This window comes from Mandrillus leucophaeus, unplaced genomic scaffold, assembly GCF_000951045.1.
Source record: "Mandrillus leucophaeus isolate KB7577 unplaced genomic scaffold, Mleu.le_1.0 Scaffold65, whole genome shotgun sequence".
Taxonomy (NCBI): Eukaryota; Metazoa; Chordata; class Mammalia; order Primates; family Cercopithecidae; genus Mandrillus; species Mandrillus leucophaeus.
The window spans coordinates 6,676,487-6,699,369 of record NW_012107030.1 but is presented as its reverse complement, the minus strand read 5'-3'; the positions used below and the strand labels follow the sequence as shown (position 1 = coordinate 6,699,369).

General features: G+C 34.3%; 1 protein-coding gene across 1 annotated transcript in view; it reads left to right on the top strand.

Annotated features, from left to right (window-relative positions):
• The window catches only part of CCDC172 (coiled-coil domain containing 172), a 55,632-nt gene that overhangs the window by 5,219 nt on the left and 27,530 nt on the right, over nucleotides 1-22,883 (top strand). The window contains exons 4-5 of the mRNA XM_012001133.1: nucleotides 11,312-11,428; nucleotides 12,620-12,785. Coding sequence (XP_011856523.1) covers nucleotides 11,312-11,428; nucleotides 12,620-12,785 — 283 coding nt within the window. The remainder of the gene's footprint in view (nucleotides 1-11,311; nucleotides 11,429-12,619; nucleotides 12,786-22,883) is intronic.

Here is a 22,883-nt window from a genome sequence, read left to right as displayed (position 1 = left end):
TGACAGTGCAAAAACAGTGGTGAGTAAAACTGTTAGCGCCTTAACACAAATCGAGGCAGTGGCACCAAACAGTACTAGTAGTCATTGTATTCTTCACTGCCGTGCACCCTCAGTAAGAAAACAAAAACCGCTAGTTTTACTTAATGCTTTGATTGAATTGTCAAAGATATTTTATTGAAACTGATCATTGAGTATATTCATTTTCAATATTGTGTACGATTACATGGGAAGTATACCTAAAGTACTTTTATATTCCAAAGTGCTACGATTGTCTCAAGGGAGAGCATGTGTGCAGTTGTTCGAGATGCAGTATGAGCTAGCTATTCTTTTTCTGAAACAACATTTTAAATAATTGACAGTCAAGTTGTAGTTATTTAGATTTGGGTGTTTGGCAAAAATTTTCTCAAAAATAAATGAAGTAAGCCTAAAATGTCAAGGCAAACATCTGACATTGTTTTTATTATTTTGCTAGTGATAATATGCAAGCTTTCAAACAAAAATTAGAATTTTGGAGGATTCCTATCTATCTGTCACCATAAGCTTGGCAGCTTCCTGGTACTTAAAAGATTTTTCTGGTGACTTGGTTAGTGATATTAATGAATATGAATGTTACTTTTGAAACAGTATGTTTCAAAATGTTTCAGAATGTTACTTTTGAAAGCATATTATGAAATATATCAACATTTGGAGGATCTGCATAATTCAGGGAAGCAGTAAGTAATGCATAGTTACAAAACTGTGCATAGAGAAAAGGTAGACTCAAAGTGCAATCTAGACCAATGGATTTTATTATAACATAGAATGAAAAGTTCATTGAAATGGTTTCAGATTCCACATTGCAACTAACCTTTAAGGAGCCGCCACATGGTGAATTTTGATATAGTATCAAAGAAGAATATGCACAATCATTTCCAACTGCGTATCTGTGCACTCCCTATTCTGCAATTGAAAAACATACTACAAAAGATTGAGTAGAAGTAGATATGAGAGTCCAGCTATCTTCTTTTTTTAATTTTTAATTTGTTTTTATTTATTTATTTTTAAGAGACAGAGTGTCACTCTGTCACCTAGATTGGAGCTCCACGGCACAGTAACAGTTCACTGCAACCTCAAACTTCTGGTCTTAAGTGATCCTTCTGCTTCAGCCTCCTGAGTAGCTGGGACTACAGGCCTCTGCCACCCTACCTCGCTAATTAAAAAAAAATTATTTTCTAGAGACAGGGTCTTGCTATTTTGCCCAGTCTTGTCTTGAACTCTTGGCCTCAAGTGATCCTCCCACTTCGGTCTCTCAAAGTTCTGAAATTACAGGCGTGAACCACCAAACCTGGTCCCAGCTGTCTTCTATTAAGCCAGATGTTAATGAGATTTGTAAAAAATCTACGTGCAACTCCTTTTTCTAATTTGCTTTTGTTTTGGAAAGTCATTTTTAAATACAAATGTGGTATTTAAAATGCAATAGGATTATTGTTATTCTTAAATTAATGTTTAAAAATTTTTCAATTTTAATTTTGATACAGAAAATATTTCTAGATATAATTCATGAAAACAAACAAAAAGAAATTCTCAATAATGTTTTAGACTATGAAGAGGTCAAAAGACCAAAAATTTGAGTCCCCCTCTCGGTAGAGGCCCTTCCCTGACCTTCCTATGTAAAATAGCATTACCATCTCTCCCTATCTCTATGCTGTGTAATACGTACCACCTCTTGGCATGTTTTATATTGATCTACTTATTATTTGTCTCCCTCCAGTGGAATGTAAGCTCCACAAGGGATAGAAATTAATCTATTTTGTTCACTGCTGTTATTCCCAGTATCTAGAACAGTGCCTGAATAATAGTAGGTATTAAACAGACATTTAGTGAATGAATAAATTAATTTAAAATTTTTCTCATAGAATTCTATTTTCTGTTTTCCTCTGCCTTGAATTCTACTTGTTTGATTTGATGCCTTTCTTACATGGTGGTAGATTTTCTTATTAACTTTAAGAATTTATTGATTTTATTTTATTGAACCTATCTTTAGAAGAACTTATCTTTCGTGGCTGTTCGACCTATTCCTTTGATAGAAAAGATGTCCTTAAGAAGCAGTTTCACCCCTGCTGCCAGGGCCTCGCAAGTTTTCCCTGTTAAGGACCAGTTTTTATGTTAAATTCTGAGCTCAGGATTTCTGCACTGTATGGATAAGAGATTTTGAATCTTACACCCATCCACAGATTAGGCTCAGGGTTCAGATTCACAGGATGTGAGTCCTTTTCCACTCACGGCTCAGTGGGATATAGCTCACTTATACGCTGCATCTCTAGGGCAATAGGTGGAGTTTTGCTATCCATCTTTCGTAACTGGCATAGGTATTTCTCAATTCCTGACAGTACAGTGCGTCCAGCCCTGGCTCTCTTTGCCTGTGATTTTTGTTCTTATGTGGGCATTTAAAGCCTAATCCCTAATGCCTGTATGCTTTCTGAAGGATGCTCCTGTGGGCTTGAATTTTAACACACCATCCTTACCCTGAGCTGTCTCTTTGTTTCTTGCATGAAGATTTCCCTCTCTTCCTTTTTGTTTAGCTACGTAAATAATATTTTAAATGTAGTTAGATTTTATCTAGCATTTCTCTGTGTTTGGAGTAAAAAGTAAGTCCTTTCTACTTTCACTTTTACTGCCATATTAACCATAATTCTGCACTATAAAATTCTTCAATGCCTCACATTGTCATTCTTGAGTTCTTATTTTTTGTGTGTGTTTTGATGAGTCTATGTAATTGTTTAAGTAATTTTGTAGGAGGAATTTGTGAATAATAGATCTTCTAAGATATTAATATCTGAAATTTCTGTTATCCTCACACTTGCATGAAAACTTGTCTATACAGAATTACTGAGTCAAACCTTTTTTTTGCAACATTTTGTGGATCTAGCACTATCATATTCTGAAATTTGTTAATGCAGAAGTATTGAAGTCAACCTCGTTTTTAAAAATCCTTTTTTAAGGTAACCTGTTAGGTTTCGTTTTCTTCCCTGATTGCTTTTATGATTTTAAACAATCTGTAATTACAAATTTGATACAGATATATCTATTTTTTTTTAATTTTTAGGGGTTTTTTTTCTTTTTTTTTTTTTTTTTTTCTGAGACGGAGTCTTGCTCTGGCACCCAGGCTGGAGTGCAGTGGCACGATCTTGGCTCACTGCAAGTTCTGCCTCCCAGGTTCACACCATTCTCCTGCCTCAGCCTCCGGAGTAGCTGGGACTACAGGCACCCACCACCATGCCCAGCTAATACTTTTGTATTTTTAGTAGAGATGGGGTTTCACCGTGTTAGCCAGGATGGTCTCGATCTCCTGACTTTGTGATCTGCCCACCTCGGCCTCCCAAAGTGCTGGGATTACAGGCATGAGCCACCGCGCCCGGCCACATAGAGTTTGTTTTCAATATACCCATTTCTTATAATTTAGAAGGTCTTTTTTCTCTTTTCTCTGAGTTGAGTCCTCCGAAGTCTGGGAAAACTTTGTATACTTTACATCCCTGATTCTATCTTTTGCAGTATTAGTTTAGTTATTTAATGCTCTCTGCAAATTTAAATCATGTGTTGTCTTCTCTTTTTTTAACACTTTAATTTTCTGCCTTTTAAAAAGTCTCAGCTTGTTTTGTTTTATCTTTTTCTGCTATGTCCTTCCTTGCTCTTGTTTACTAGTGGACATGTCTTTGTTTGCATCCTCTTAAGAACAGTAAGTAATTGATTACAATTTTTTTTTTTCATCCTGTACTCTTCACTGTAATCTTTTGGATAATTCTCTTTATCTCTTCTATTAACAGTGTTTTTCATAGGGTTCATGTTGTTATTCTGTGAGATTTGTTCAGACCTACAATTTGCCCATAAATGCAATGTATAAATTGTTTTTCGTCCTGTTTTCATTTTCTTGAATACTGGAAGAATCAACTACTTTCTTAGAGCTAAAGCTGATTGACAAGCTGATGTGAGTACCCCCAGCCCAATTTCTAGTGTTGTTGTAGTATAGCTTTACTTGACTGAGATATGATTATTTCTTGTACATGTGCCAGGTTTTCTTATTTGTTGAGGAAGATGTATGGTTTAAAGAATGTGCGACATTGTATAGTTCTTCCATTAAAAGAAGTGCATGAATAAACATGTTCTACCTCAGCATCCCTTTGTTTTATATCCTAAAATGTGTGGTGATAGGTAAGGTAAGGTACTGCCACCTGACTTGCCAAATACACAGAAGTTATGTTACTTTAAAGTTGCTCCCCAGGAAGAGTCTTTCAGATTAAAAAGTATTACAAAATGTTCTTGACCGGTCAGTATTTGTGCTTTGCTCATCTTTCCCTAATCAGATTACTCTTTCACTGAGATGGGCAGCTTTGGAGGAATAGGAGTTTTATTTGAGGAAAAGAGGAATAATAATTTTTGCAGTTTAGGGGTTATTTTGAAAAGAGTTGACTTTGGACTTTGGAACAAGAGGTGAGTTCTGAAAAGGTGAGTGGAAAGGATCAAAGGCAACTGGCGACTTAACAGTTGTGCCTGTGAGCTCATGCTGATAGGAAGACTTTCTCATGTAGGCTTTGCTGCATATATGGTCTCATGGATTGTTACTGCCTGAATTAATATTTCAAGATAAGTTGAAAGGCTGTATACCTCACTTCCCTTTGTTCAGATGAGTTCCATGATTTCAAATATAGTCTAATTTCTTCTGGTTAAAAATTCCTCCCAAAAGAGACAGAGGAAGGAAAGGGAGAGATGTGACCACCACAGTGAGCAAATGGATCAGATTATTACTCTAAAATATTCCTTTCATTCTGAGGTCCTGCTTCTCCCCATCTTTACTGAGATTTCTTGCTTATGTTCCTACTGAAAGAGTGGGTTTTATTCCTGCGAAATTCTGAGACCTTCTACCATTGTATTTGGTAAACATGCAGTAGATTACTTTTCAAAATTAAAATAGTTTTATTGTTTTAACTCTTTATAAAAGTAGTGTTTATTTATTGCAAATTATTCCAAAAATAGAAACTGGCAAAAAGCAGAGTGAAAATCACCTATAATTCCACCACACAGTTAACATTTTCATAGGCTTTCTTTCAAAATTGTTTAAATGCATTCATATTTTTCTTAAATAATTTGCTTTTTTCTATTTACTGTAACCTAGACATTTGAGCAAATATATATATATATATAAGCAATTTTAATTGCTGCATAGTATTCCATTATATGGTATACTATATTTAACTAATTTCCTAGTGATAAGTATTTACTATTGTATTAATAAATTACTATTTCTTTCTGTCATCATTGCAGTGATAATTGTATATGTACATCTTTGTGCACTTATCCTAGCTTTTTAGGGTGAAGCCTTAGAAATCAAATTGGTCTGTCAATGGGTCTGTAATTTTTAAGGCTTTGATTATTTTTAAATTGTCCTCCAGAAAAGTTGTTCCAGTGTTATTCTCACAGTTTTACTACTCATACACTAGAAATTAGTATGTTTTATAAATATAAAAATGACATCTTTTTAGTTTTAATTTGAATTTTTTAACTTAGTATTTTTAATTTGTATGTATATTTACCTATTTCTATCCTGTTCTAGTCTTTTCTGGTTGGCGTCTAGCTTTTTATTACAGATATTCTTTCTTTATCATTTGTTGCAAACTTTATTATTTGTATCTTGGCTTTTTATGACATGATTTCTAGTAAAAGTTTAGAGTTTTGTGTTGCTAGAATTTTTAATGTTTTAGTTTCTGAATCCATTCTAGGCTTGGGAAAGCCTGTCCCATTCCAAGATTTTAAACGGTATCTTTTTCTAATACTTTTATAGTGGTTTTCTTTTTTTAAATATTTTAAAGAAAAATGTTGTCACCTGAGTAAATGTCACATGTTCCCCATTGATCAGACATACACTGTCTTTATGATACAGTGGTATGCATGTGCATGTGTATGTCTATACTTGTATCTGTGTTATATATTCTATACTACTTTATTAATCTATTTGTTTTGGCACCAGTGTATTATTGGCTTAAATATATTAGCTTTAAAATATCTTTGACTCTCTGGAAGGGTAATTTCTTTTTCAGAATTTTCCTGATTCTTTTTGTGGTTTATATTTCTGGATAAATTTGAAAATCATTTTGTCAAATTAAAAAAGAACCAAAATCATTGGAATTTTCATTAAGATTGCACTAATTTCATGTTGTAATTTATGAAGAATTGATGTCTTTATAAGTCTGAGTCACATTTAAGAATATAACATATTTTTCTGTTTATTCCAATTTTCTTTTATGTTCCTCAGTAGAAGTTTTTCATACAGGTCTCAGATATTTCTTATTTGTGTATTTTGTCTTGGTTTTGCTGTCACGAATGGGATATTTTCCATGCTTTTTTCTGTTTGTTGTTGGTAACTAGAATAGATTTTGGTATTTATTTTGTTAATAGCTTCTTTACTAAACCCTTTTTTTATTTCTTCACAGTTTATCTATATATTTTCTTGGATTAATATATAATAATGGGGCCAGGTGCGGTGGCTAACAGCTGTAATCCCAGCACCTTGAGAAGCCTAGGTAGGTGGATCACCTGAGGTCTGGAGTTCGAGACCATTCTGGCCAACATGGTGAAACCCTGTCTCTACTAAAAATAGAAAAATCAGCCAGGCATGGTGGTGTGCCCCTGTAATCCCAGCTACCCTGGAGGCTGAGGCAGGAGAATTGCTTGAATCCATGAGGCAGAGGTTGCAGTGAGCCAAGATCGTGCCACTGCACTCCAGCCTGGGTGACAGAGTAAGACTCCATTTCAACAACAAAAATATTTATTTGTATATAATATTTAATATGTATAAATATATGTATTATAGTTTATATTATATATAATAGTATGTGGTATATATTATATGTGATATTATATATATTATATATGGTACCTATGTAATAATAATAAGGCCACTGTGGCTGGAATGGGGCAAGTGAGGAGGTGACAGGAGAGGTGGCTGGAGGGGGAGTGAGGAGGTGAAAATCAGGTAAAGCCTTATAAGCCATTGTCAGGCGGTTATTTCCTTCCTTACTAACTATATTAGGATTACTATGTCATAGTAAGTTATTCTTTAAGCATTGCCTCTGTGATTTGGAAAAGTATAAAGAGAGATCTTTTTTATAAAAACCTTAATGTCTGCTATCAATACAATATTCATTAATGTACCTTAGTATTTAGAATGTCTTTTATCATATAGTCATAATAATGATATATTTTTCCCAGTTGTTGTGATTTTAGGAATGTGAAATTTTCTACATAACTCTTAGTTTTTTAAAATGTAAAGTTGCCTATTATGCTATGGGGCAGAGTATTTAATCAGCAAAATGTCAGTTCCTCAAGGCTGAGGTTATTTTTAACAACACCAACCACAACAAAGAGGACCTATGTACTTTGCTAGCTTGGACCCTAACATTAATTTTAAATCCTCAGTCATTTTCAATTTTTAAGTTCTCCTGGCAGAAAAATACCTAAAGGCACCCAGGCAGCAAGAGTAGTGAAAAGTCACAAATCATGGCTTTGCTGGAAACTGACCTAGTTGACCAGATAAGTCAGCTCACTGGGAAAACTATAAGTGCCATTAAAAAATCAAATATCCCAAGAGGAATAAAACAAGGAAAGGAAAAACAGTCTTTATTGCTGAGAGAAGCAGAATTAACCAGGGAGTTGGCACTACTGTAAATTAGAATTTCCCAAAACAGTAATGTTTTCTGACAAAGCTTGGCTATTTGATTCCAGATTCTAGAATATAACCTTTTTTTTTTTTTTCTCTCTTTTTAGACAGTTTCACTCACATTGCCCAGGCTGGAGTGCAATGGCACAATCTTGGCTCATTGCAACCTCTGCCTCCTGAGTTCAAGAGATTCTCCTGCCTCAGCCTCCTGAGTAGCTGGGATTACGGGTGCCCCCACCGACCTGGCTGATTTGTAGAGGGAGGTTTCACCATGTTGACCAGGCTGGTCTCAAAACTCCTGACCAGGTGATCTGCCCGTCTCAGCCTCCCAAAATGCTGGGATTAGAGGTGTGAGCCACCGCACCCGGCCTATCACTTTAAGGCTATATGCAAATATATTTTTTCATTTCTAGTAGGAGATCAGATAGAAATGAAAAAGAGAAAATTTTATCACTGTCATTAGAAACTTCCCACCCTTTTCTTTATATTGTCTGTATTCTTTTGGGATCTTAGTGGATAACTTAGGACACAGAAGCAATGGATTTTTAAGTTTTTATTTACTATAAAATAAATGGTTCAAGCTACATAGACATAAAATATGCCTTAATTCAAACCTGACTCAGATATGTTTAGAAATATTTTTATATCACACTCTAACATTTTATGTGTTATCTCCCCAACTCTGATCTCCACCCATTACCTTTATAACAAAAAAGAGGTAAGAGGATTTTCTGATGATTATTTATTCATCTTTTGATCCTATCAATACATTCAGGGTTATATTTGGAATATTTACTTAAATTTTACATATCAGTAGATTTAGTTTTCAAACACAGGAACATAAAAAATAAATCAGTTGGGACAACAATAAGAACAAAAAGAACCATCTGAAACATTCTACGAATAGGAGACTATGAAAAGCTCTTTTATTTCTGAAGAGTTAGTAACTTATACTTAACAAGGAGGAACTGGGCAGATTCAAGGTGTTTTTTTTTGTTTTCTTAGTTCCACTAAAATATAAAGGCAATGTATTAACAATATAGGCCCTATCTAGCTTCTGCAACCTTGATCTATTGATGTCCTTAACAATGTGAAGCAGTATATTATAGGCCTCTATTCTTGTCCTTCCTGACTTTAACTTTCCCAAACTCCTGCCGCTTTCTCCATCATTCTACTTCTCATACTTACCAAGACTTTGTGTATTAACATTTTTTAACCATAGATCCTATGTAAATTTGAAGATTAATGTACCATAATCTTTCTGTAATTATTGACTCTCTGGGCCTCTTTAGATCTGGATTAAAAGAGGCAAATATGGAAGTAAATGATAAAGACGGAAGGTAAGACAAAAAGGGAATGAAGAGGAGATAAACTAATACTAAAAATAAAAACAAGCAGAGAACTTAAAATGGATGATTTATATAAAATTTTAGGGAAGAGGAAAATTATGGATATGCCCTTTTTATAAATCTTTAGAACAGCTGTCTACTTTTTAGTTTTTGGTATATAGATTTCATTTTTTAGGTAATGGTAAAATATTCTGGTTAAGTGCCAATATGTCACCTAGCTCTTCTTAATATTGGTTATTCTCCCTTTTAAAAAGAAGATATGGGCTCAGTGGTAATTTAAGCTCTTAATCATTGATAGCTGAAACATAGCACCTTAATTTCTGAGTCCTTAACATAAGGCTTTTCTGAATTTGAATAATAGATTTGCTTAAGTCTGATTTAGAAATTTGTTAGTTTAATAAGTAATATTTTCCTAGTTTTTGAGTTCTAGGTTTGGCATAGGTCTTTTACAACAGACCAGTGGTATACATGGACTTACAATTCATGAATTGTGTTTCTAAAGGGCATCATACTTGAAATACCTTAGTAGATTAAACCCACGTTTATCCAGCTCATTATTTGGTCTTTAAAGCATATTTTGTGGACATTCCTGGGCAATGTCCACAACAGTAACTCAGAGTTAGGTATATACTGCGAACACCCTTCTCAGTAAGCTCGGGTGGATCTAGGATTTGGTAATTTCCTTAAATGTTTATTAAACTTATATATTTTCAACTCATTATCACACCTTGAAGTCCCTTTTTAGCTCTAGAATTACCTTTTCATTACTTTGAAATAGTTCTGACATTTCCATGTTAACATCATGATTTAGAAGAAAGAAAGGCAGAAGACCTGGATTTTAATCCTGGATTTGCCTCTAATTAGTTATACAGCCTTTGTTAAGGTGTTTAACTTCTCTGGACCTCATTTTATTCTCATTTACTTAATAAGTATTAAATAGTCATGAAATATATTTTATTCTAAATAAATGTGGTGGATTTCAAGATCATACTGTAGTTTACCCTTGTTATAAATTTCTACATTATTTTATAGATATGGACATATGTTTTCTAATTTCTGTCTTCTGAGAGAAAATACTAACCACCCTATTATTCCTTCCCCTAATCTTTAAAATATGATCTCAGTTCCTTTGATTATGTGAATTGTACCTCTCTAATCTTTCTCTGTTGATGCCTTTCTTAAAATTGGGTTAATGAAAACAGTACCAAGTACTGAAGACATGGGCAGATGGGCTACGATCTTACATAAATGTAAGATCATATTTTCTGTTTTATTTCAGCTACTTTTTAAATGTCAATATTTCTAGGACGTTTTAGCCATAATATTTCAAACTGTCTCTTAAGCCAACCCTTTTGCCTCTGGACTAGACTATTTCTAAGCTCTTTACTATTCAATATCTTCTGGGACAGAGATTTCACAACCTGTCTCTCACCTTGAGGAAGTTCTTATAACTACCATAAATCTTGCTTTCTGCAATTTAAGTTGAATTTATATCCTTTTTCTTTTCTCTATAGAGATGGGAACAGACCCAAACTGGAAATGATGCTTTCTTATGAGGGCTAGCACTGAACATAGTAGAAAAATTACAGTATTTCCAGTCCAGCATCATTTTTAGTTTTTATATATTAAAGCTTCCTGACTTCGTTTCAATATTCATCTCTCAGGAGATGTTATTTTTTAAGGTCCAAATGAAATAACAGTTGCATGTCTAACATTAATGTTTATTATACCCTTTGCTACTTAGAACCAAATGAAGTATTAAAATAAAAAATGAGTTCTCAAAACCCATTTGATATAACTATAATAATGGGACTGGGTTTTTGCCTCTGCTTTCTAGATTTTATCTTATTATTTTATTAGTCATATTATGTACATGATTTATTCATTCATATATTCCTTATAATCTGTGAAAATAGAAACTTGTTATTTAAAAACAAACAGTCTTAAAGCAGATTTCAATGTGTGTATTGAAAAAGTTTTAGTACCTAAGCTAAGAATTTTTCTAGGTATTGAGAGGAAAAAGAAAGCACATTCTCTGCCCTTGAGGAGCCTATAGTCTTATTGGGGGAAGAGATTATAAAATTGTAACTATAAAGTACTGACAAAATAATACAAGATAGTGTATATAAAATAAGATGTTTGATGCTGATTTTATTTTGCATTTTAAAGATTAATACAGAATATATTTTATACTAGGCAAATCTGTTACCTAAGGCACTCTAAAATGTCTAATTAATTGTTTTATTCTGATTTCTATTTTTGTACTTTGAAGGTTCAACAGTTTTTTGAAAAATCCTTCCTCTTACAGCTTTTGAAAACTCATGAAAATGCCTTAGAAAAACAGTACAGTGAAATTACAAACCACAGGAATATGCTTCTTCAAACCTTTGTAAGTTTCCAGCCACCTAGAAAAATCTATTACACTAATTATGTAAAAAAGTTTTCAAATATACTTAAGTATGCTTTTAGAAAATTATCCATGTGCATATTAGCAGGTAGTCCTGCTCAGATACAGGAAAGTATTAAGTGCTATTTAAAACCAGTTGGTAGAGTAATACAGTTTGAAAGAAGTGTATGGGCAGGGATGTAATATAGCAATTATTTGCAGTTGTAATAAGCACAAAAGAAACAGTGGAACTGATTTGAATTGCTCAAGCATTGAGACTTTGGATAAAATCCTTTTGAAAGGCAGAAAGTTTCACACTTTAGGCATATTTATGGATGTGGCTAAAAGGATGGATATTGTTAATATTTTTTTATTAACTTAGAGCCAACAGCCTGAGCAATAGTTTTGAATGACAGTGCCAATTTAGAAATATGACTTGTGATTAATTGACATTTTAAAGAAAATACATTTAAAGATATTAAAAATACATATCTGAAGTCAGAACCAACACTTGGTGGTTTGAAATGACATGGCCACTTTGAAAATGTGGCTTAAAATTGATTGACATAGCTTAGAAAAATATGGTGATGTTTAGATTCTAGCATTGTCAAAGAGTTTAGGTTTTTGCATTGTCCACAGTTTTTGAAAATTCTTATTTCTCCACCATGTTGATACTTCATAAAATGTAAACTATTATTTAAAACTGATTTTGAAGTGAATATATAATTTTGCCTTCATCATCCACATTTTAAAAGGTTTTCTTGGCTATCCTTATTTGTTTGTTTGTTTGTTCTCCTGTAAGGCAGTAATTCCTTTAAGTGTAGATTTTAAATTTTCAGTTTGGCCATTTAATTACTTTACTCTCCAGTTTTATGTTATAATTATAAAATGTAATATTATTCTGAATTTTAATACACAAATAACAGATATAATGATGAGTGGTAGGATATCTACCTCAATAAATCTCCCCAAACTTTAAGGTTAAATCTTTCATCTGAAGATAGTTGTTACTATATAATAGCTTCAGTTTTTTATTAATATTACTATGAGAAAAAAACATTTTTGCCATAATACCAGGAAGTATAGTTATGTACTTTCATTGTTAATAATTCCAAAAGATTATATTTTAAATAATTCAGGAAAAATATTATTACAACTAACACCTATATTTGATCTTTTATTTATGTTTTTCAGGAGGCTATAAAGAAACAAATGATAGAGGAGGAAGACAAATTTTTTAAGGAAATTACAGACTTTAATAATGAGTATGAACTAACAAAGAAAAGAGAGCTTTTGATGAAAGAAACTGTCAAGATTGAAATATCTGACTTAGAAGACCAAGCAAACATTTTGAAAAGTGGTATGAATAAATATTATCACCTCATTTGTCTTGCATTAATGAAAATAATTTATTTTGAATGAATGAATTTTCCAAAAATTTAACTTTTTCATGAGCAAATTGGGTTACTGCATAGCGATTCTTTTACTTTAATTGATCTAATGAAGACTGTATCTTCTATTGTGAGCAGTTTCAAATGATTTAGAAGTAAATGTGACATGAGCATTTGGCCATTCATTTAATAAATAAATATCTATTATGTGATAGGCACTGTTCTAGGTCTTGAAGATATAAAAGTAAACAGTGGAGGAAGAAAATATGTAAGCAGACATTTACAGCACATTGTGATGGAAGCTACAGTAGGGGTTAGGATTGGCGCCATAATCCTCCAACAATCCAGTATAAGCTAGGAAATAAGTTTACACAGTGGAGTGCAGAGAGTTTTATTTCAGGAACACTAGTGGTAAGGTTTGGGTCTGTGTCCCCAAGCAAATGTCATGTCAAATTGTAATCCTTAATGTTGGAGGTTGGGCCTGGTGGGAGGTGATTGACTCATGGGGACAGATTTCCCCTTTGGTGCTATTCTCATCAGATTGAGTGAGTTATCATGAGATTTGGTTCTTTGGAAGCATGTAGCACCTCCTGCTTCTCTGTGTTCTTCCTACTCTGGGCATGTAAGATGTTCTTGCTTCCCCACCGCCTTCCACCATGATTTTAAGTTTTCTGAGGCCTCCCCAGCCATGCTTCCTCTGTAGCTTGCAGAACCATAAGCTAAGTAAATCTTTCTACTTCTTTTTTTTTTTTTTTTTTTTCTGAATTACGCAGTCTCAGGTAGTTCTTTATAGTAGTGCAAGAATGGACTAATATAACATACAACTAGTATGTGGGTTATTGCAGTCTTTGATGAGATCCTGAATAAAAGCAGTTGCCAAATAGAGAAAGTCAAGGATAAATCAGTTTTCAAACCTCAGAGATTCTATTATAGCGTTCGTTTAACGTCTAGTATTTCCTCATCTAAACTAGGTTCAATTGCACATGAGGCTCCTTGGATGTAGTTCTTTATGTAACTCCTTGAGTACATGTCCTCTTGATCTGAAGACCTTAGTCAAAGAAACAGTTGCCCTTCACATTCCCAATATACTATGGTGAGATAGACATAGGATAATCACTAGCAATACTTCTGTTCAGAAAGCGGAAAAACTGGAGTCATTGTTACATAGCATTTCTGAAATTGAGCCAAGCAAGTACTGGACATTCTTTGATTAGGACTCAGTCATCCTCCCACCTGGGAATGATTCCCCATTACACTTGGTACCACTCTTTGTGCTCCTATTTCCCTTCTCTTGTCATTCCTTTTTTTTTTTTTTAATATACATATTAAATATATATATATATATAAGATAGCTTGTGTTTTTATATATATATTAAATATATATATAAAAGATAGCTTGTGTTTGCAATTGTGCTTCTCTGCCTACTTCCATTCTGTAAAAGTTGGGTATCATTCTTTTTTTTACTGCCTCTGTCCATTTCAGTCCAAGCTCACTGTGTTTATGTAAATACGGTTCTCTTAAAAACTTTGTGGGTCTCACATGAATCCTACTGAGGCTCATTTCATTAGGGAAAAGCCACAACTACAAATCTCTTTGAGATAAGCCCTTTTATACTTTGGCCTTCTGCTAAAACTACTGAGACAATATTCTTAAACTTCTTGGCCCTATATGGCTCTGTAGTTTGACTGAATGGCCCTATAGTTTGACTGAATGGTTCTCTGAGGCATCACCTTGGATTTTTCTGAGGTCTTAGGAAAGGGTTTTTAATTTACATGCTAGATTTAGTCTTTATGATTTCTTAAGAATATTGGATTTTTTCTTTACTCTCAAGACATTTCTTAGTCGTGAGAATGAAGGCAGGGAGGGCATCTTGTAGAAAAGCTACCAAAGTTGTTTATTTTAATTCCAAATAACCATTAAGGAAATAATCCAAAAACAAATAGCTAAAAGGACAATATAGAAATTAGAAAGACAGCCTAAAATATACATTTAATCTGAAAGACAGTGGGAAAGGGAAAGAGAGGAACAAAAACAGAGAACAGACAGAAAACTAATAATAAAATGATACAGTTGAATCCATTTACAATAGTGCATCACTTTAATAATGGGGATATGTTCTGAGAAATGCATTCTTAGTCACTATCATCGTGTTAACATCATAGATTGTGCTTATACAAACCTGGATGGGATGACCTATTACACACCTGGGCTATATGGTATAGCATATTGCTCCTAGGCTATAAGCCTGTACACAATGTTACTTATACTGAAGACTGTAGGCAGTTGGAACACAATGGCAAGTATTTGTCTACCTAAACATATATAAGTCTAGAAAAGGTACAGCAAAAATGCAGTATAAATGATTTTTTAAATCTCTGTAGGGCACCTTTATAGGGTATTTACCATGAATGGAGCTTGTAGAACTGGAAGTTGCTCTGGGCGAGCCAGTGAGTGAAGGGTGTGTGAATGTAGAAGCTTAGAACATTACTGTACACTACTGTAAACTTTATAAACACTGTGTATTTAGGCTACACTAAATTTGTAGAAAGAATTTTTCTTCAAAATTAAATTAACTTCAGCTTACTGTAACTTTTTTACTTTACAAACCTTTTATTATTTTTGACTCTTCTAATAACACTTAGTTTAAAACACATATTGTATGAATATACAAAAAATTTTTTCTTTATATCCTATTCTATAACTTTCTTCTATCTTAGAAATTATTTTTTTACTTAAAATTAAAAAAAAAAACCTGAAACACAAACATGCACATTAAGCCTACACAGAGTCAGGATCATCAATATCACTGTCTTCCACCTCTACATCTTGTCCCACTGGAAGGTCTTCAGGGACATGGAACTATTATCTCCTATGAGAACAATGCCTTTGTATATGGAAATACAAATGACTTATAAAAGTCAAAACAATTTTTAAAAGAATAAAATTTTAAGGATTTATATTCTGTGATTTCAAAATAGACTAAAATTCTATAGTAATCAAGATAACATGTCACTGCCTTAAAAACAGGCATATAAATAGCTGGAACAGAAGAGAGTCCAGAAATAGAAATGCATGTTGTCAACTGGTTTTCAACAAAGATGGAAAAGCAGTTCAGTGGGAAAAGGAAAGTCTTTTCAATAAGTGGTGCTAGAAGAATTGGACATCCATTCCAAAACAATGATCCTTAACTCTTCACACCATATTGTAAATTAACTCAAAATAGGCATACACCTAAACACAAAAGCTAAAATTATGAATTTCCTAGAAGAAAACATAGGAGAAAATCTTTTCCATCTTGGAATAGGCAATGATTTCTTAGATGGGACACAAGAATCATGAACCGTAAAAAGAAAAACAGACACTTAAGAAAATTAGAAGACAAACAACAGTCTTGGAGAGAATATTTGCACTAATATATCTTCCAATGTACTGTTACCCAGAACATAATGAACTCTAACAACTTAAAAAACAAGAAGGGCAAAAAGCCAATTATAAAAGGGAAAAAAGTTGAACTTCACAATAGAGTACTAATGACCAATGAACATGTGAAAGATAACATCTTTAGTCATTTGGAAAATACAAATTAAAACGGCAGTGATATATCACTGTATATCCACTTAATTAAAGTTAAAAAGACTGACCATACCAAATGCTGATGAGAATGTGGAGCATCTGATACTCATATGGCAGTGATGGGAATGTAAAATGAATGGTACAATCACTTTAGAAAATTGTTTTGCAGTTTCTTAACAAGCTAAATGTACATTTACCAAACAACCCAGCCACTCCACAATGAGATACTCCAGAGAAATGAAACCTATATCCTAACATTTTTACAGTTCCATTCACAGTAGTCAAAACCTGAACATAACTTAAATGTCCATTAAGAAGTGAATGGTTTGGGAGGCTGAGGCGGGCAGATCACAAGGTCAGGAGTTCAAGACCAGCCTCGCCAACATGGTGAAACCCCGTCTCTACTAAAACTAAAAAAAAATTAGCCAGGCATGGTGGCAGGTGCCTGTAATCCCAGCTACTCGGGAGGCTGAGGCAGGAGAATGGCTTGAACCTGGGAGGCGGAGGTTGCGGTGAGCCGAGATCGTTCCATTGCACTCCAGCCTGGGCGACAGAGTCAGACTCCATCTCAAAAAAGAAAAAAAAAAAAAAACCGGAAGTGAATGGTTAAACAAAATTGACATACCTGTGGAACGAAATACTTGGCAGTAAAAATGACTAATTCTACTGGCACACTACATGGACCCATTTCAAAATAATATGGTGATTAAAAGGAGCTAGACACATGCAAACTAATCTACAGTAATAGCAAGCGGAACAGTGGTTGCCTGGGTCAAAATGGATGAATGTGAAGGGTCACAAAGAATCTTTGGGGTTGATAGAAATGTACAGTTCCTTGCTTGTGGGCATTTCATAGGTGTCAGTGACTGTCAAAAGTCATGAAATTGTATGCTCTAAATGAATATACTTTATGTAAGTTATTCCTCTATAAAATTAAGAAAAAAAAAGTCCCTGATATCACAAATACTATAGGAGCCCTCTAGTTTGGTTCCCTTTTTCCAGAAATACGGATTTATTTTAAAAGATTTGTTTTCAGAGTACCTGATATTGTTGGTTTTTTATTCTTTCAGAAAGTCTGTTTCTAGATATTTCATAACATTTTCATATAAAACTTGAATCTCCTTAATAGCAGGGACTTTATTTTGATTAATGTGCTGGCCCCAACAATATGAATGAGATAATAATAAATCGATGACTGCTTCAAAAGGAGAAGCACAAGATGATATGAGAACACATATAAGTAGACTTAAAACTGGCTAGGAAGTTAAGGAAGATTTCCCTGAACAAGTTGCCTTCAGACTGAGGTCTGAAGAATGATATTGATTAGCCAAGTGAGAGATTTGAGTATAGATGTCAGTTAGATAGTTGTAATTTAAGTCAAGAGCTCAGAGATAGTTCTGGGCTAGAGCTATTACATTTTGGGACTCACCTAGAGAGAATTTATTGAAAGAAAATGGACAGTACACTGCAGAACCTCAGGATTTTCAAAAACGTGAGTGAAGAGCCTAAGAAAGCTTCATGAAAGATGGGCGGGAGCTGACGTTACCTAGAGAGAGAGTATTTGAAGGCATGATCAGCCCATGTTGATTGCTGCTGAACTGTCAACTAGAATAAGGACTAAAAAGCAGCAATTGGAAGTCACTGGTGGCCTTCAGGAAAAGGAGCAGATTGAGATAATAAGCAGGGCAAAAGACAAATTATAAGGAGTTGAGCAGAAGGAAGAGCAGAAATGGGATATCTATTAATAAAATTCATTATATTAACAGATTACCATTGGAAAAGCTTGTGATTGTTTTTAAAAAGGCAATGTAGAGGGAAGGAGGGAATAATGGTAGAGGAGAGGTGAAGGGAGAGGAAAAAGGAGAGAGAGCGAGCTTCAAACTGGCATCATGATTAACAGTGAAACTCTAGAAGTATTTCCATAACAGTAATAAGGGAGGGTATCCAATATCATCACTGTTATATAACAGTGTTCTAAAAGTATCAGACTATAAAATTAGATACACAGTAAATATTGGAAAACAAAGACAAAATTGCCATTAGTTGAAACTGATATAACTTGATTTCACTGGGTTTTGTATGTGTAGTTGTATCCTCCACCATTCTTCCCTCCCTCCCACTACATCTCCTTTTTGAGACGTTCGTATTTCCAACTGTCATCTATTAATGTAATGAATTTTATTTAGATATATCCTATCACTAACCTTACTTAGCTGTGCACTCTTAGTCTTCTAATGTATTACTAAATTTTATTTGATAATATCTTCTTTAAGATTTTGCATCAGTATATGTGAGATTAATCTTTGTGTGTATATTATGTTGATTTCACAAAAAGCATACTGATGCTTCTTTCTCTGCTTGGAAAAATGCACATACTATAATTACCTATTCCTTCAAAGTTCAAAAAAATTAACCTATGAAACTGTGGCAACTCTTCTTGGTGGTGGTGGTGGTGGTGGTGGTGGTGGTGGAGAAATAAGTTGTTCAAATTTTAAGCAGATATTAGAGCTGTTGACTTCCCAGAGCAGTTTAGCTTCCATTTGTCTTCTTACCTGTCAGTGTTTGCTCTTCCATTCCCACTTCTAATTTGTGCCACATCTGTTATTTTCTGACACTTGACTTTTCTCCTCTTTCTTCCTTCATTCTGACCTTGCCCACTGAGCTTTTAGCCCACAACTGTGATTATTAGTCAGCCAGTTTCATTGGTTTTGAATAATCTCCATTTTTAACTTCATAGCTATTTTTATATTAATACTATTTTCTGCTACTCAGTAGTTTTTCCCACTGCCAGATGTTATCTTTGATTTACTATTTTTTAACTACAGGATTAGTGCCTGTTCTTACTCCTTGAGGTTGCCAAAATGTGAACATCCATTTTTTATGAAAATATTAATACTGTACTATTGTATTAAGCCTCTTAGGTTATGTTCTGTTTAAATATGGCAAACCAAGCTTTTCAACCTGTTTTGCCATCCCTGCAGCATCTCCACCTTCCAGCCTCACCCAGCAGCTTCTTTGTGCTAAAGGCATGCTGCCCTCTTTTGTGTTCCTAGATTGTACCCTGCTTCCTCCTGCCTCAGGACCGTTGACTGTGTTCTATTTGGAATACTTTTTTAATCCTTTATCTAGTTTATGGGTTCCCAACCCCTGGGCCAGTACTGGTCCATGGCCTGTTACGAAGCAAGCCACATAGCAGGAGGTGAGTGGTGGGTGAGTGAGCAAAGTTTCATCTGTATTTACAGCAACTCCCCATCACTCACATTACCACCTGAGCTCTGCCTCCTGTCAGATCAGCAGTGGCATTAGATTCTTGAGCATAAACCCTCTCATGAACTGTGCATGTGAGGAATGTAGGTTGCATGCTCCTTATGATAATCTAATGGCTGATGATTTGCCAGTGTCTCCCATCACCCCTAGATGGGATGGTCTAGTTGCAGTGAAACAAGCTCAGGGATCCCACTGATTCTACATTATGGTGAGTTGTGTGATTATTTCATTATAGATTATAATATAATAAAAATAGAAATAAAGTGCACAATAATGTAATGCAATCGAGTCATCCTGAAGCCACCCCCTCCCCTTCCCCAGTCCATGGAAAAATTGTCTTCCACAAAAACAGTCCCTGGTGCCAAAAAAGGTTGGGGACTGGTGATCTAGTTAACTTCGTCATTCTGATCTCATCTCAAATGTTACATCCTCAGGAAATACTTCTGTGATACTCCACCCTCCCAATTCCATATTAGGTCAGCTCCTCTGGTTATATTCTCTCATTGCCCTCTGTGCTTTTTCTTCAAAGCATTGTAATTACACACTTGTATGATTATTCCTGTCTGTTTCTTCCACTAAAGTATAAACTTTCACAGAGAGAGGAACTACATTTGCTTACAAATGTATTTCTGAAATGTGCTTAGTTTATTCACTCATTCGGTAATACTTGTGCACTTCTTGTGTATCAGGCATTTTTATAGGACCTGGTGTTACTGTAGTGACCAAGAAAAGAAGAAAAAAATCCCTGCCCTTGTCCAGTATGAGAGATGGAAGAAAGAGAGGGAGAGGAGAAAAATAAGGGAGGGAAGAGGGATGGATAGATAAGGGGTGGGGTGCAGTGGGGTGTGTGGTACAGTTTTACGTAGATGTCCAGGAAAAGCCTCATTGATAAGGCAAGTTTTGAATAAGACCTGAAAGAGGTAATAGAATAAACCAAGTGAATACCTGGGGGAAGAGCATTTCACAGAGAAGGAATATCTGATGCAAATCACCTGAAGGGAGATTGTGCCTAATCGTTTTTGAGGAAAGGCAGAGCCTAAGACATTTAGAGTAAAAAGAGAGGTCATGAGATCAGAGAGGTGACAGGAATTCAGATATTTTGAAACCTTGTGGGTCATTCTAAAGACTTTAACTGAAGTGAGATCAGAAGCCATTGGAGGACTCAAGCAAAGGAGCGAAGGGTCTCACATTTGAATAGGATTACTTTGACTGCTATTGAGAACACACTTAAGGGAGGTAAAAGCAGAAACAGAAACCTAGAAAACAGTGGCCATAATCCAGTTGAGAGATGATGAGTAGCTGGATCAGGGATGCAGCATAGAAGTGGTAAGTGGTATTCAGGTTCGAAATATGTTTTGAAGGTAGCAAGCAGGATTTCAAGACGCACTTGATGTGGAACATGAGAGAAAGAAGTGTTAAGGCTGACTTTAAGGTTTTTGACCTGAGAAACTAGAAAGGTGGAATAATTGATATTCAATATATCTGTTTGTAAAATGACTGAATATTTATTTTAAACATCTGGTAATTCATAGATAAAAGTTCATCACTTTTGGCTTCGAAATAATGTTGGTCATAATGTTTTTCTCAAAATGTTCCTCTTACTCGTTTCTCCCAGTTGTTGAATTCATTTTTCTTAGATGTGAGATAAGCAATATATGACACTTTTTCCTTGCTTGGCAATATCCTTTAATGATTGGCAATGTACATATGAGAAAAACAACTTACATGTTAAAAGATGTAAATTAATTTTGATTGTCTTAGTTGGTTTAATATTCATAACCATAAAAGCTAGCTGTTGATTAGAACGTTGTGGGTTTTAGGCCGTGGAAGAAATTAAAACGTGATTACCACATCAATTATACCTAAATAAAGCTGTAAATAAAAATAACAACAAAATAATAGTGAGACAATAAACAAGTGGGAAAAAAGTTATCAGCACAAACACAGTGTTTATTCTTTTCTGTTCTGTAAGCCTCATAAGAAATTGGCATATTTGTTTTATTTTATTCTTTAAAGGGTTAGTCTTTAGACTTACCTTTTTCATTTAGCCTAAAGTGTCAGGATTAAGAAAAATATATTTCAGAAACATTTAAATCCAGTATTTCTCCATTATTCTTGCCTAAGTTTTAGAAAGATATTTTTGTCATAGAATGTCTGATAAATCGATTAATAATGAGTAAAATATTGTATCTTTTTTAATCTGTTGAATATTGTGTTATGGTATTCTGGATTCCCTCTATTAAATATTAGTGTGTAGTTATATTTATATTTTAAACTTTTGTTTATTAAGGGAGCAGAAGCATGAATGTGAATGTATTTTCTTTTCATTGAATTGTCCACTTTCAGTTACCTATACTAGTGGACAAAAACATTGTGAATAATCAAAAATATTTAAAGTCAATTAAATGATTTATTTTAGTGTTGTTCAACATGCTTTCTTGAGCATCTACTGTATATACTACATCAGGCACTGTACAGAAATTGGGATTTAAGTTGAATGAGGCATAGTTCCTGTTTTCAGGGAGCTTGTGATCTAATGTGGAAGAGAGACAAGTAAAAGGATAATTTAAATATTATGTGGAGAACTTTTACTTATCGTCTTGAGGAATAATTTTATGGAATTTTCTCTTCTGTTATAACTAAAAGACTGAAGAAAATAATATGAAAAATTACTTTTAGATATTGAGGACAAGAGAGTACAGGAGCATGATCCCTGAAAGAAGGGAAACAAATGAGGTAAGCCCTAATTGTGCAAGCCTTCTCACTGGATACAGTTTTTGGATAGTAGCACTGGGAGGAGGAACTTAAGCAGTGCAAAATGGTCTGAGTTGTGGAAACAAAGACTGGAATTTAGGGAGGCCAAGTTAGCTAGAATTTTCAGGACAATGTACTTGAGAGGACAGATCTACACAGAGAAAAAGCTCCGGAAGTCTGGATTGAGATCCTCTTGAGTCTTTGGATGTGCTTGAACCTGCGTATACAGATGGGAAACTCCACTGAGCTGAGTAAAGAAAAACTACTGGGGAGCAATAAGGTGGACAATTCTAAGAGCTCATATGGGAATGGAAGACATTCATGTTCCATCTTGTCATAATAGAAATATTTCGTTAAACAGAAGAGCTCTGCCTTAATAGCAGGATTAAATTAAATTAAATATTCTTCTAGACCTACCCTAAAAAACTCTTATAAACAGAACTTGCACATGACCCATAAGTAGCTTACATCA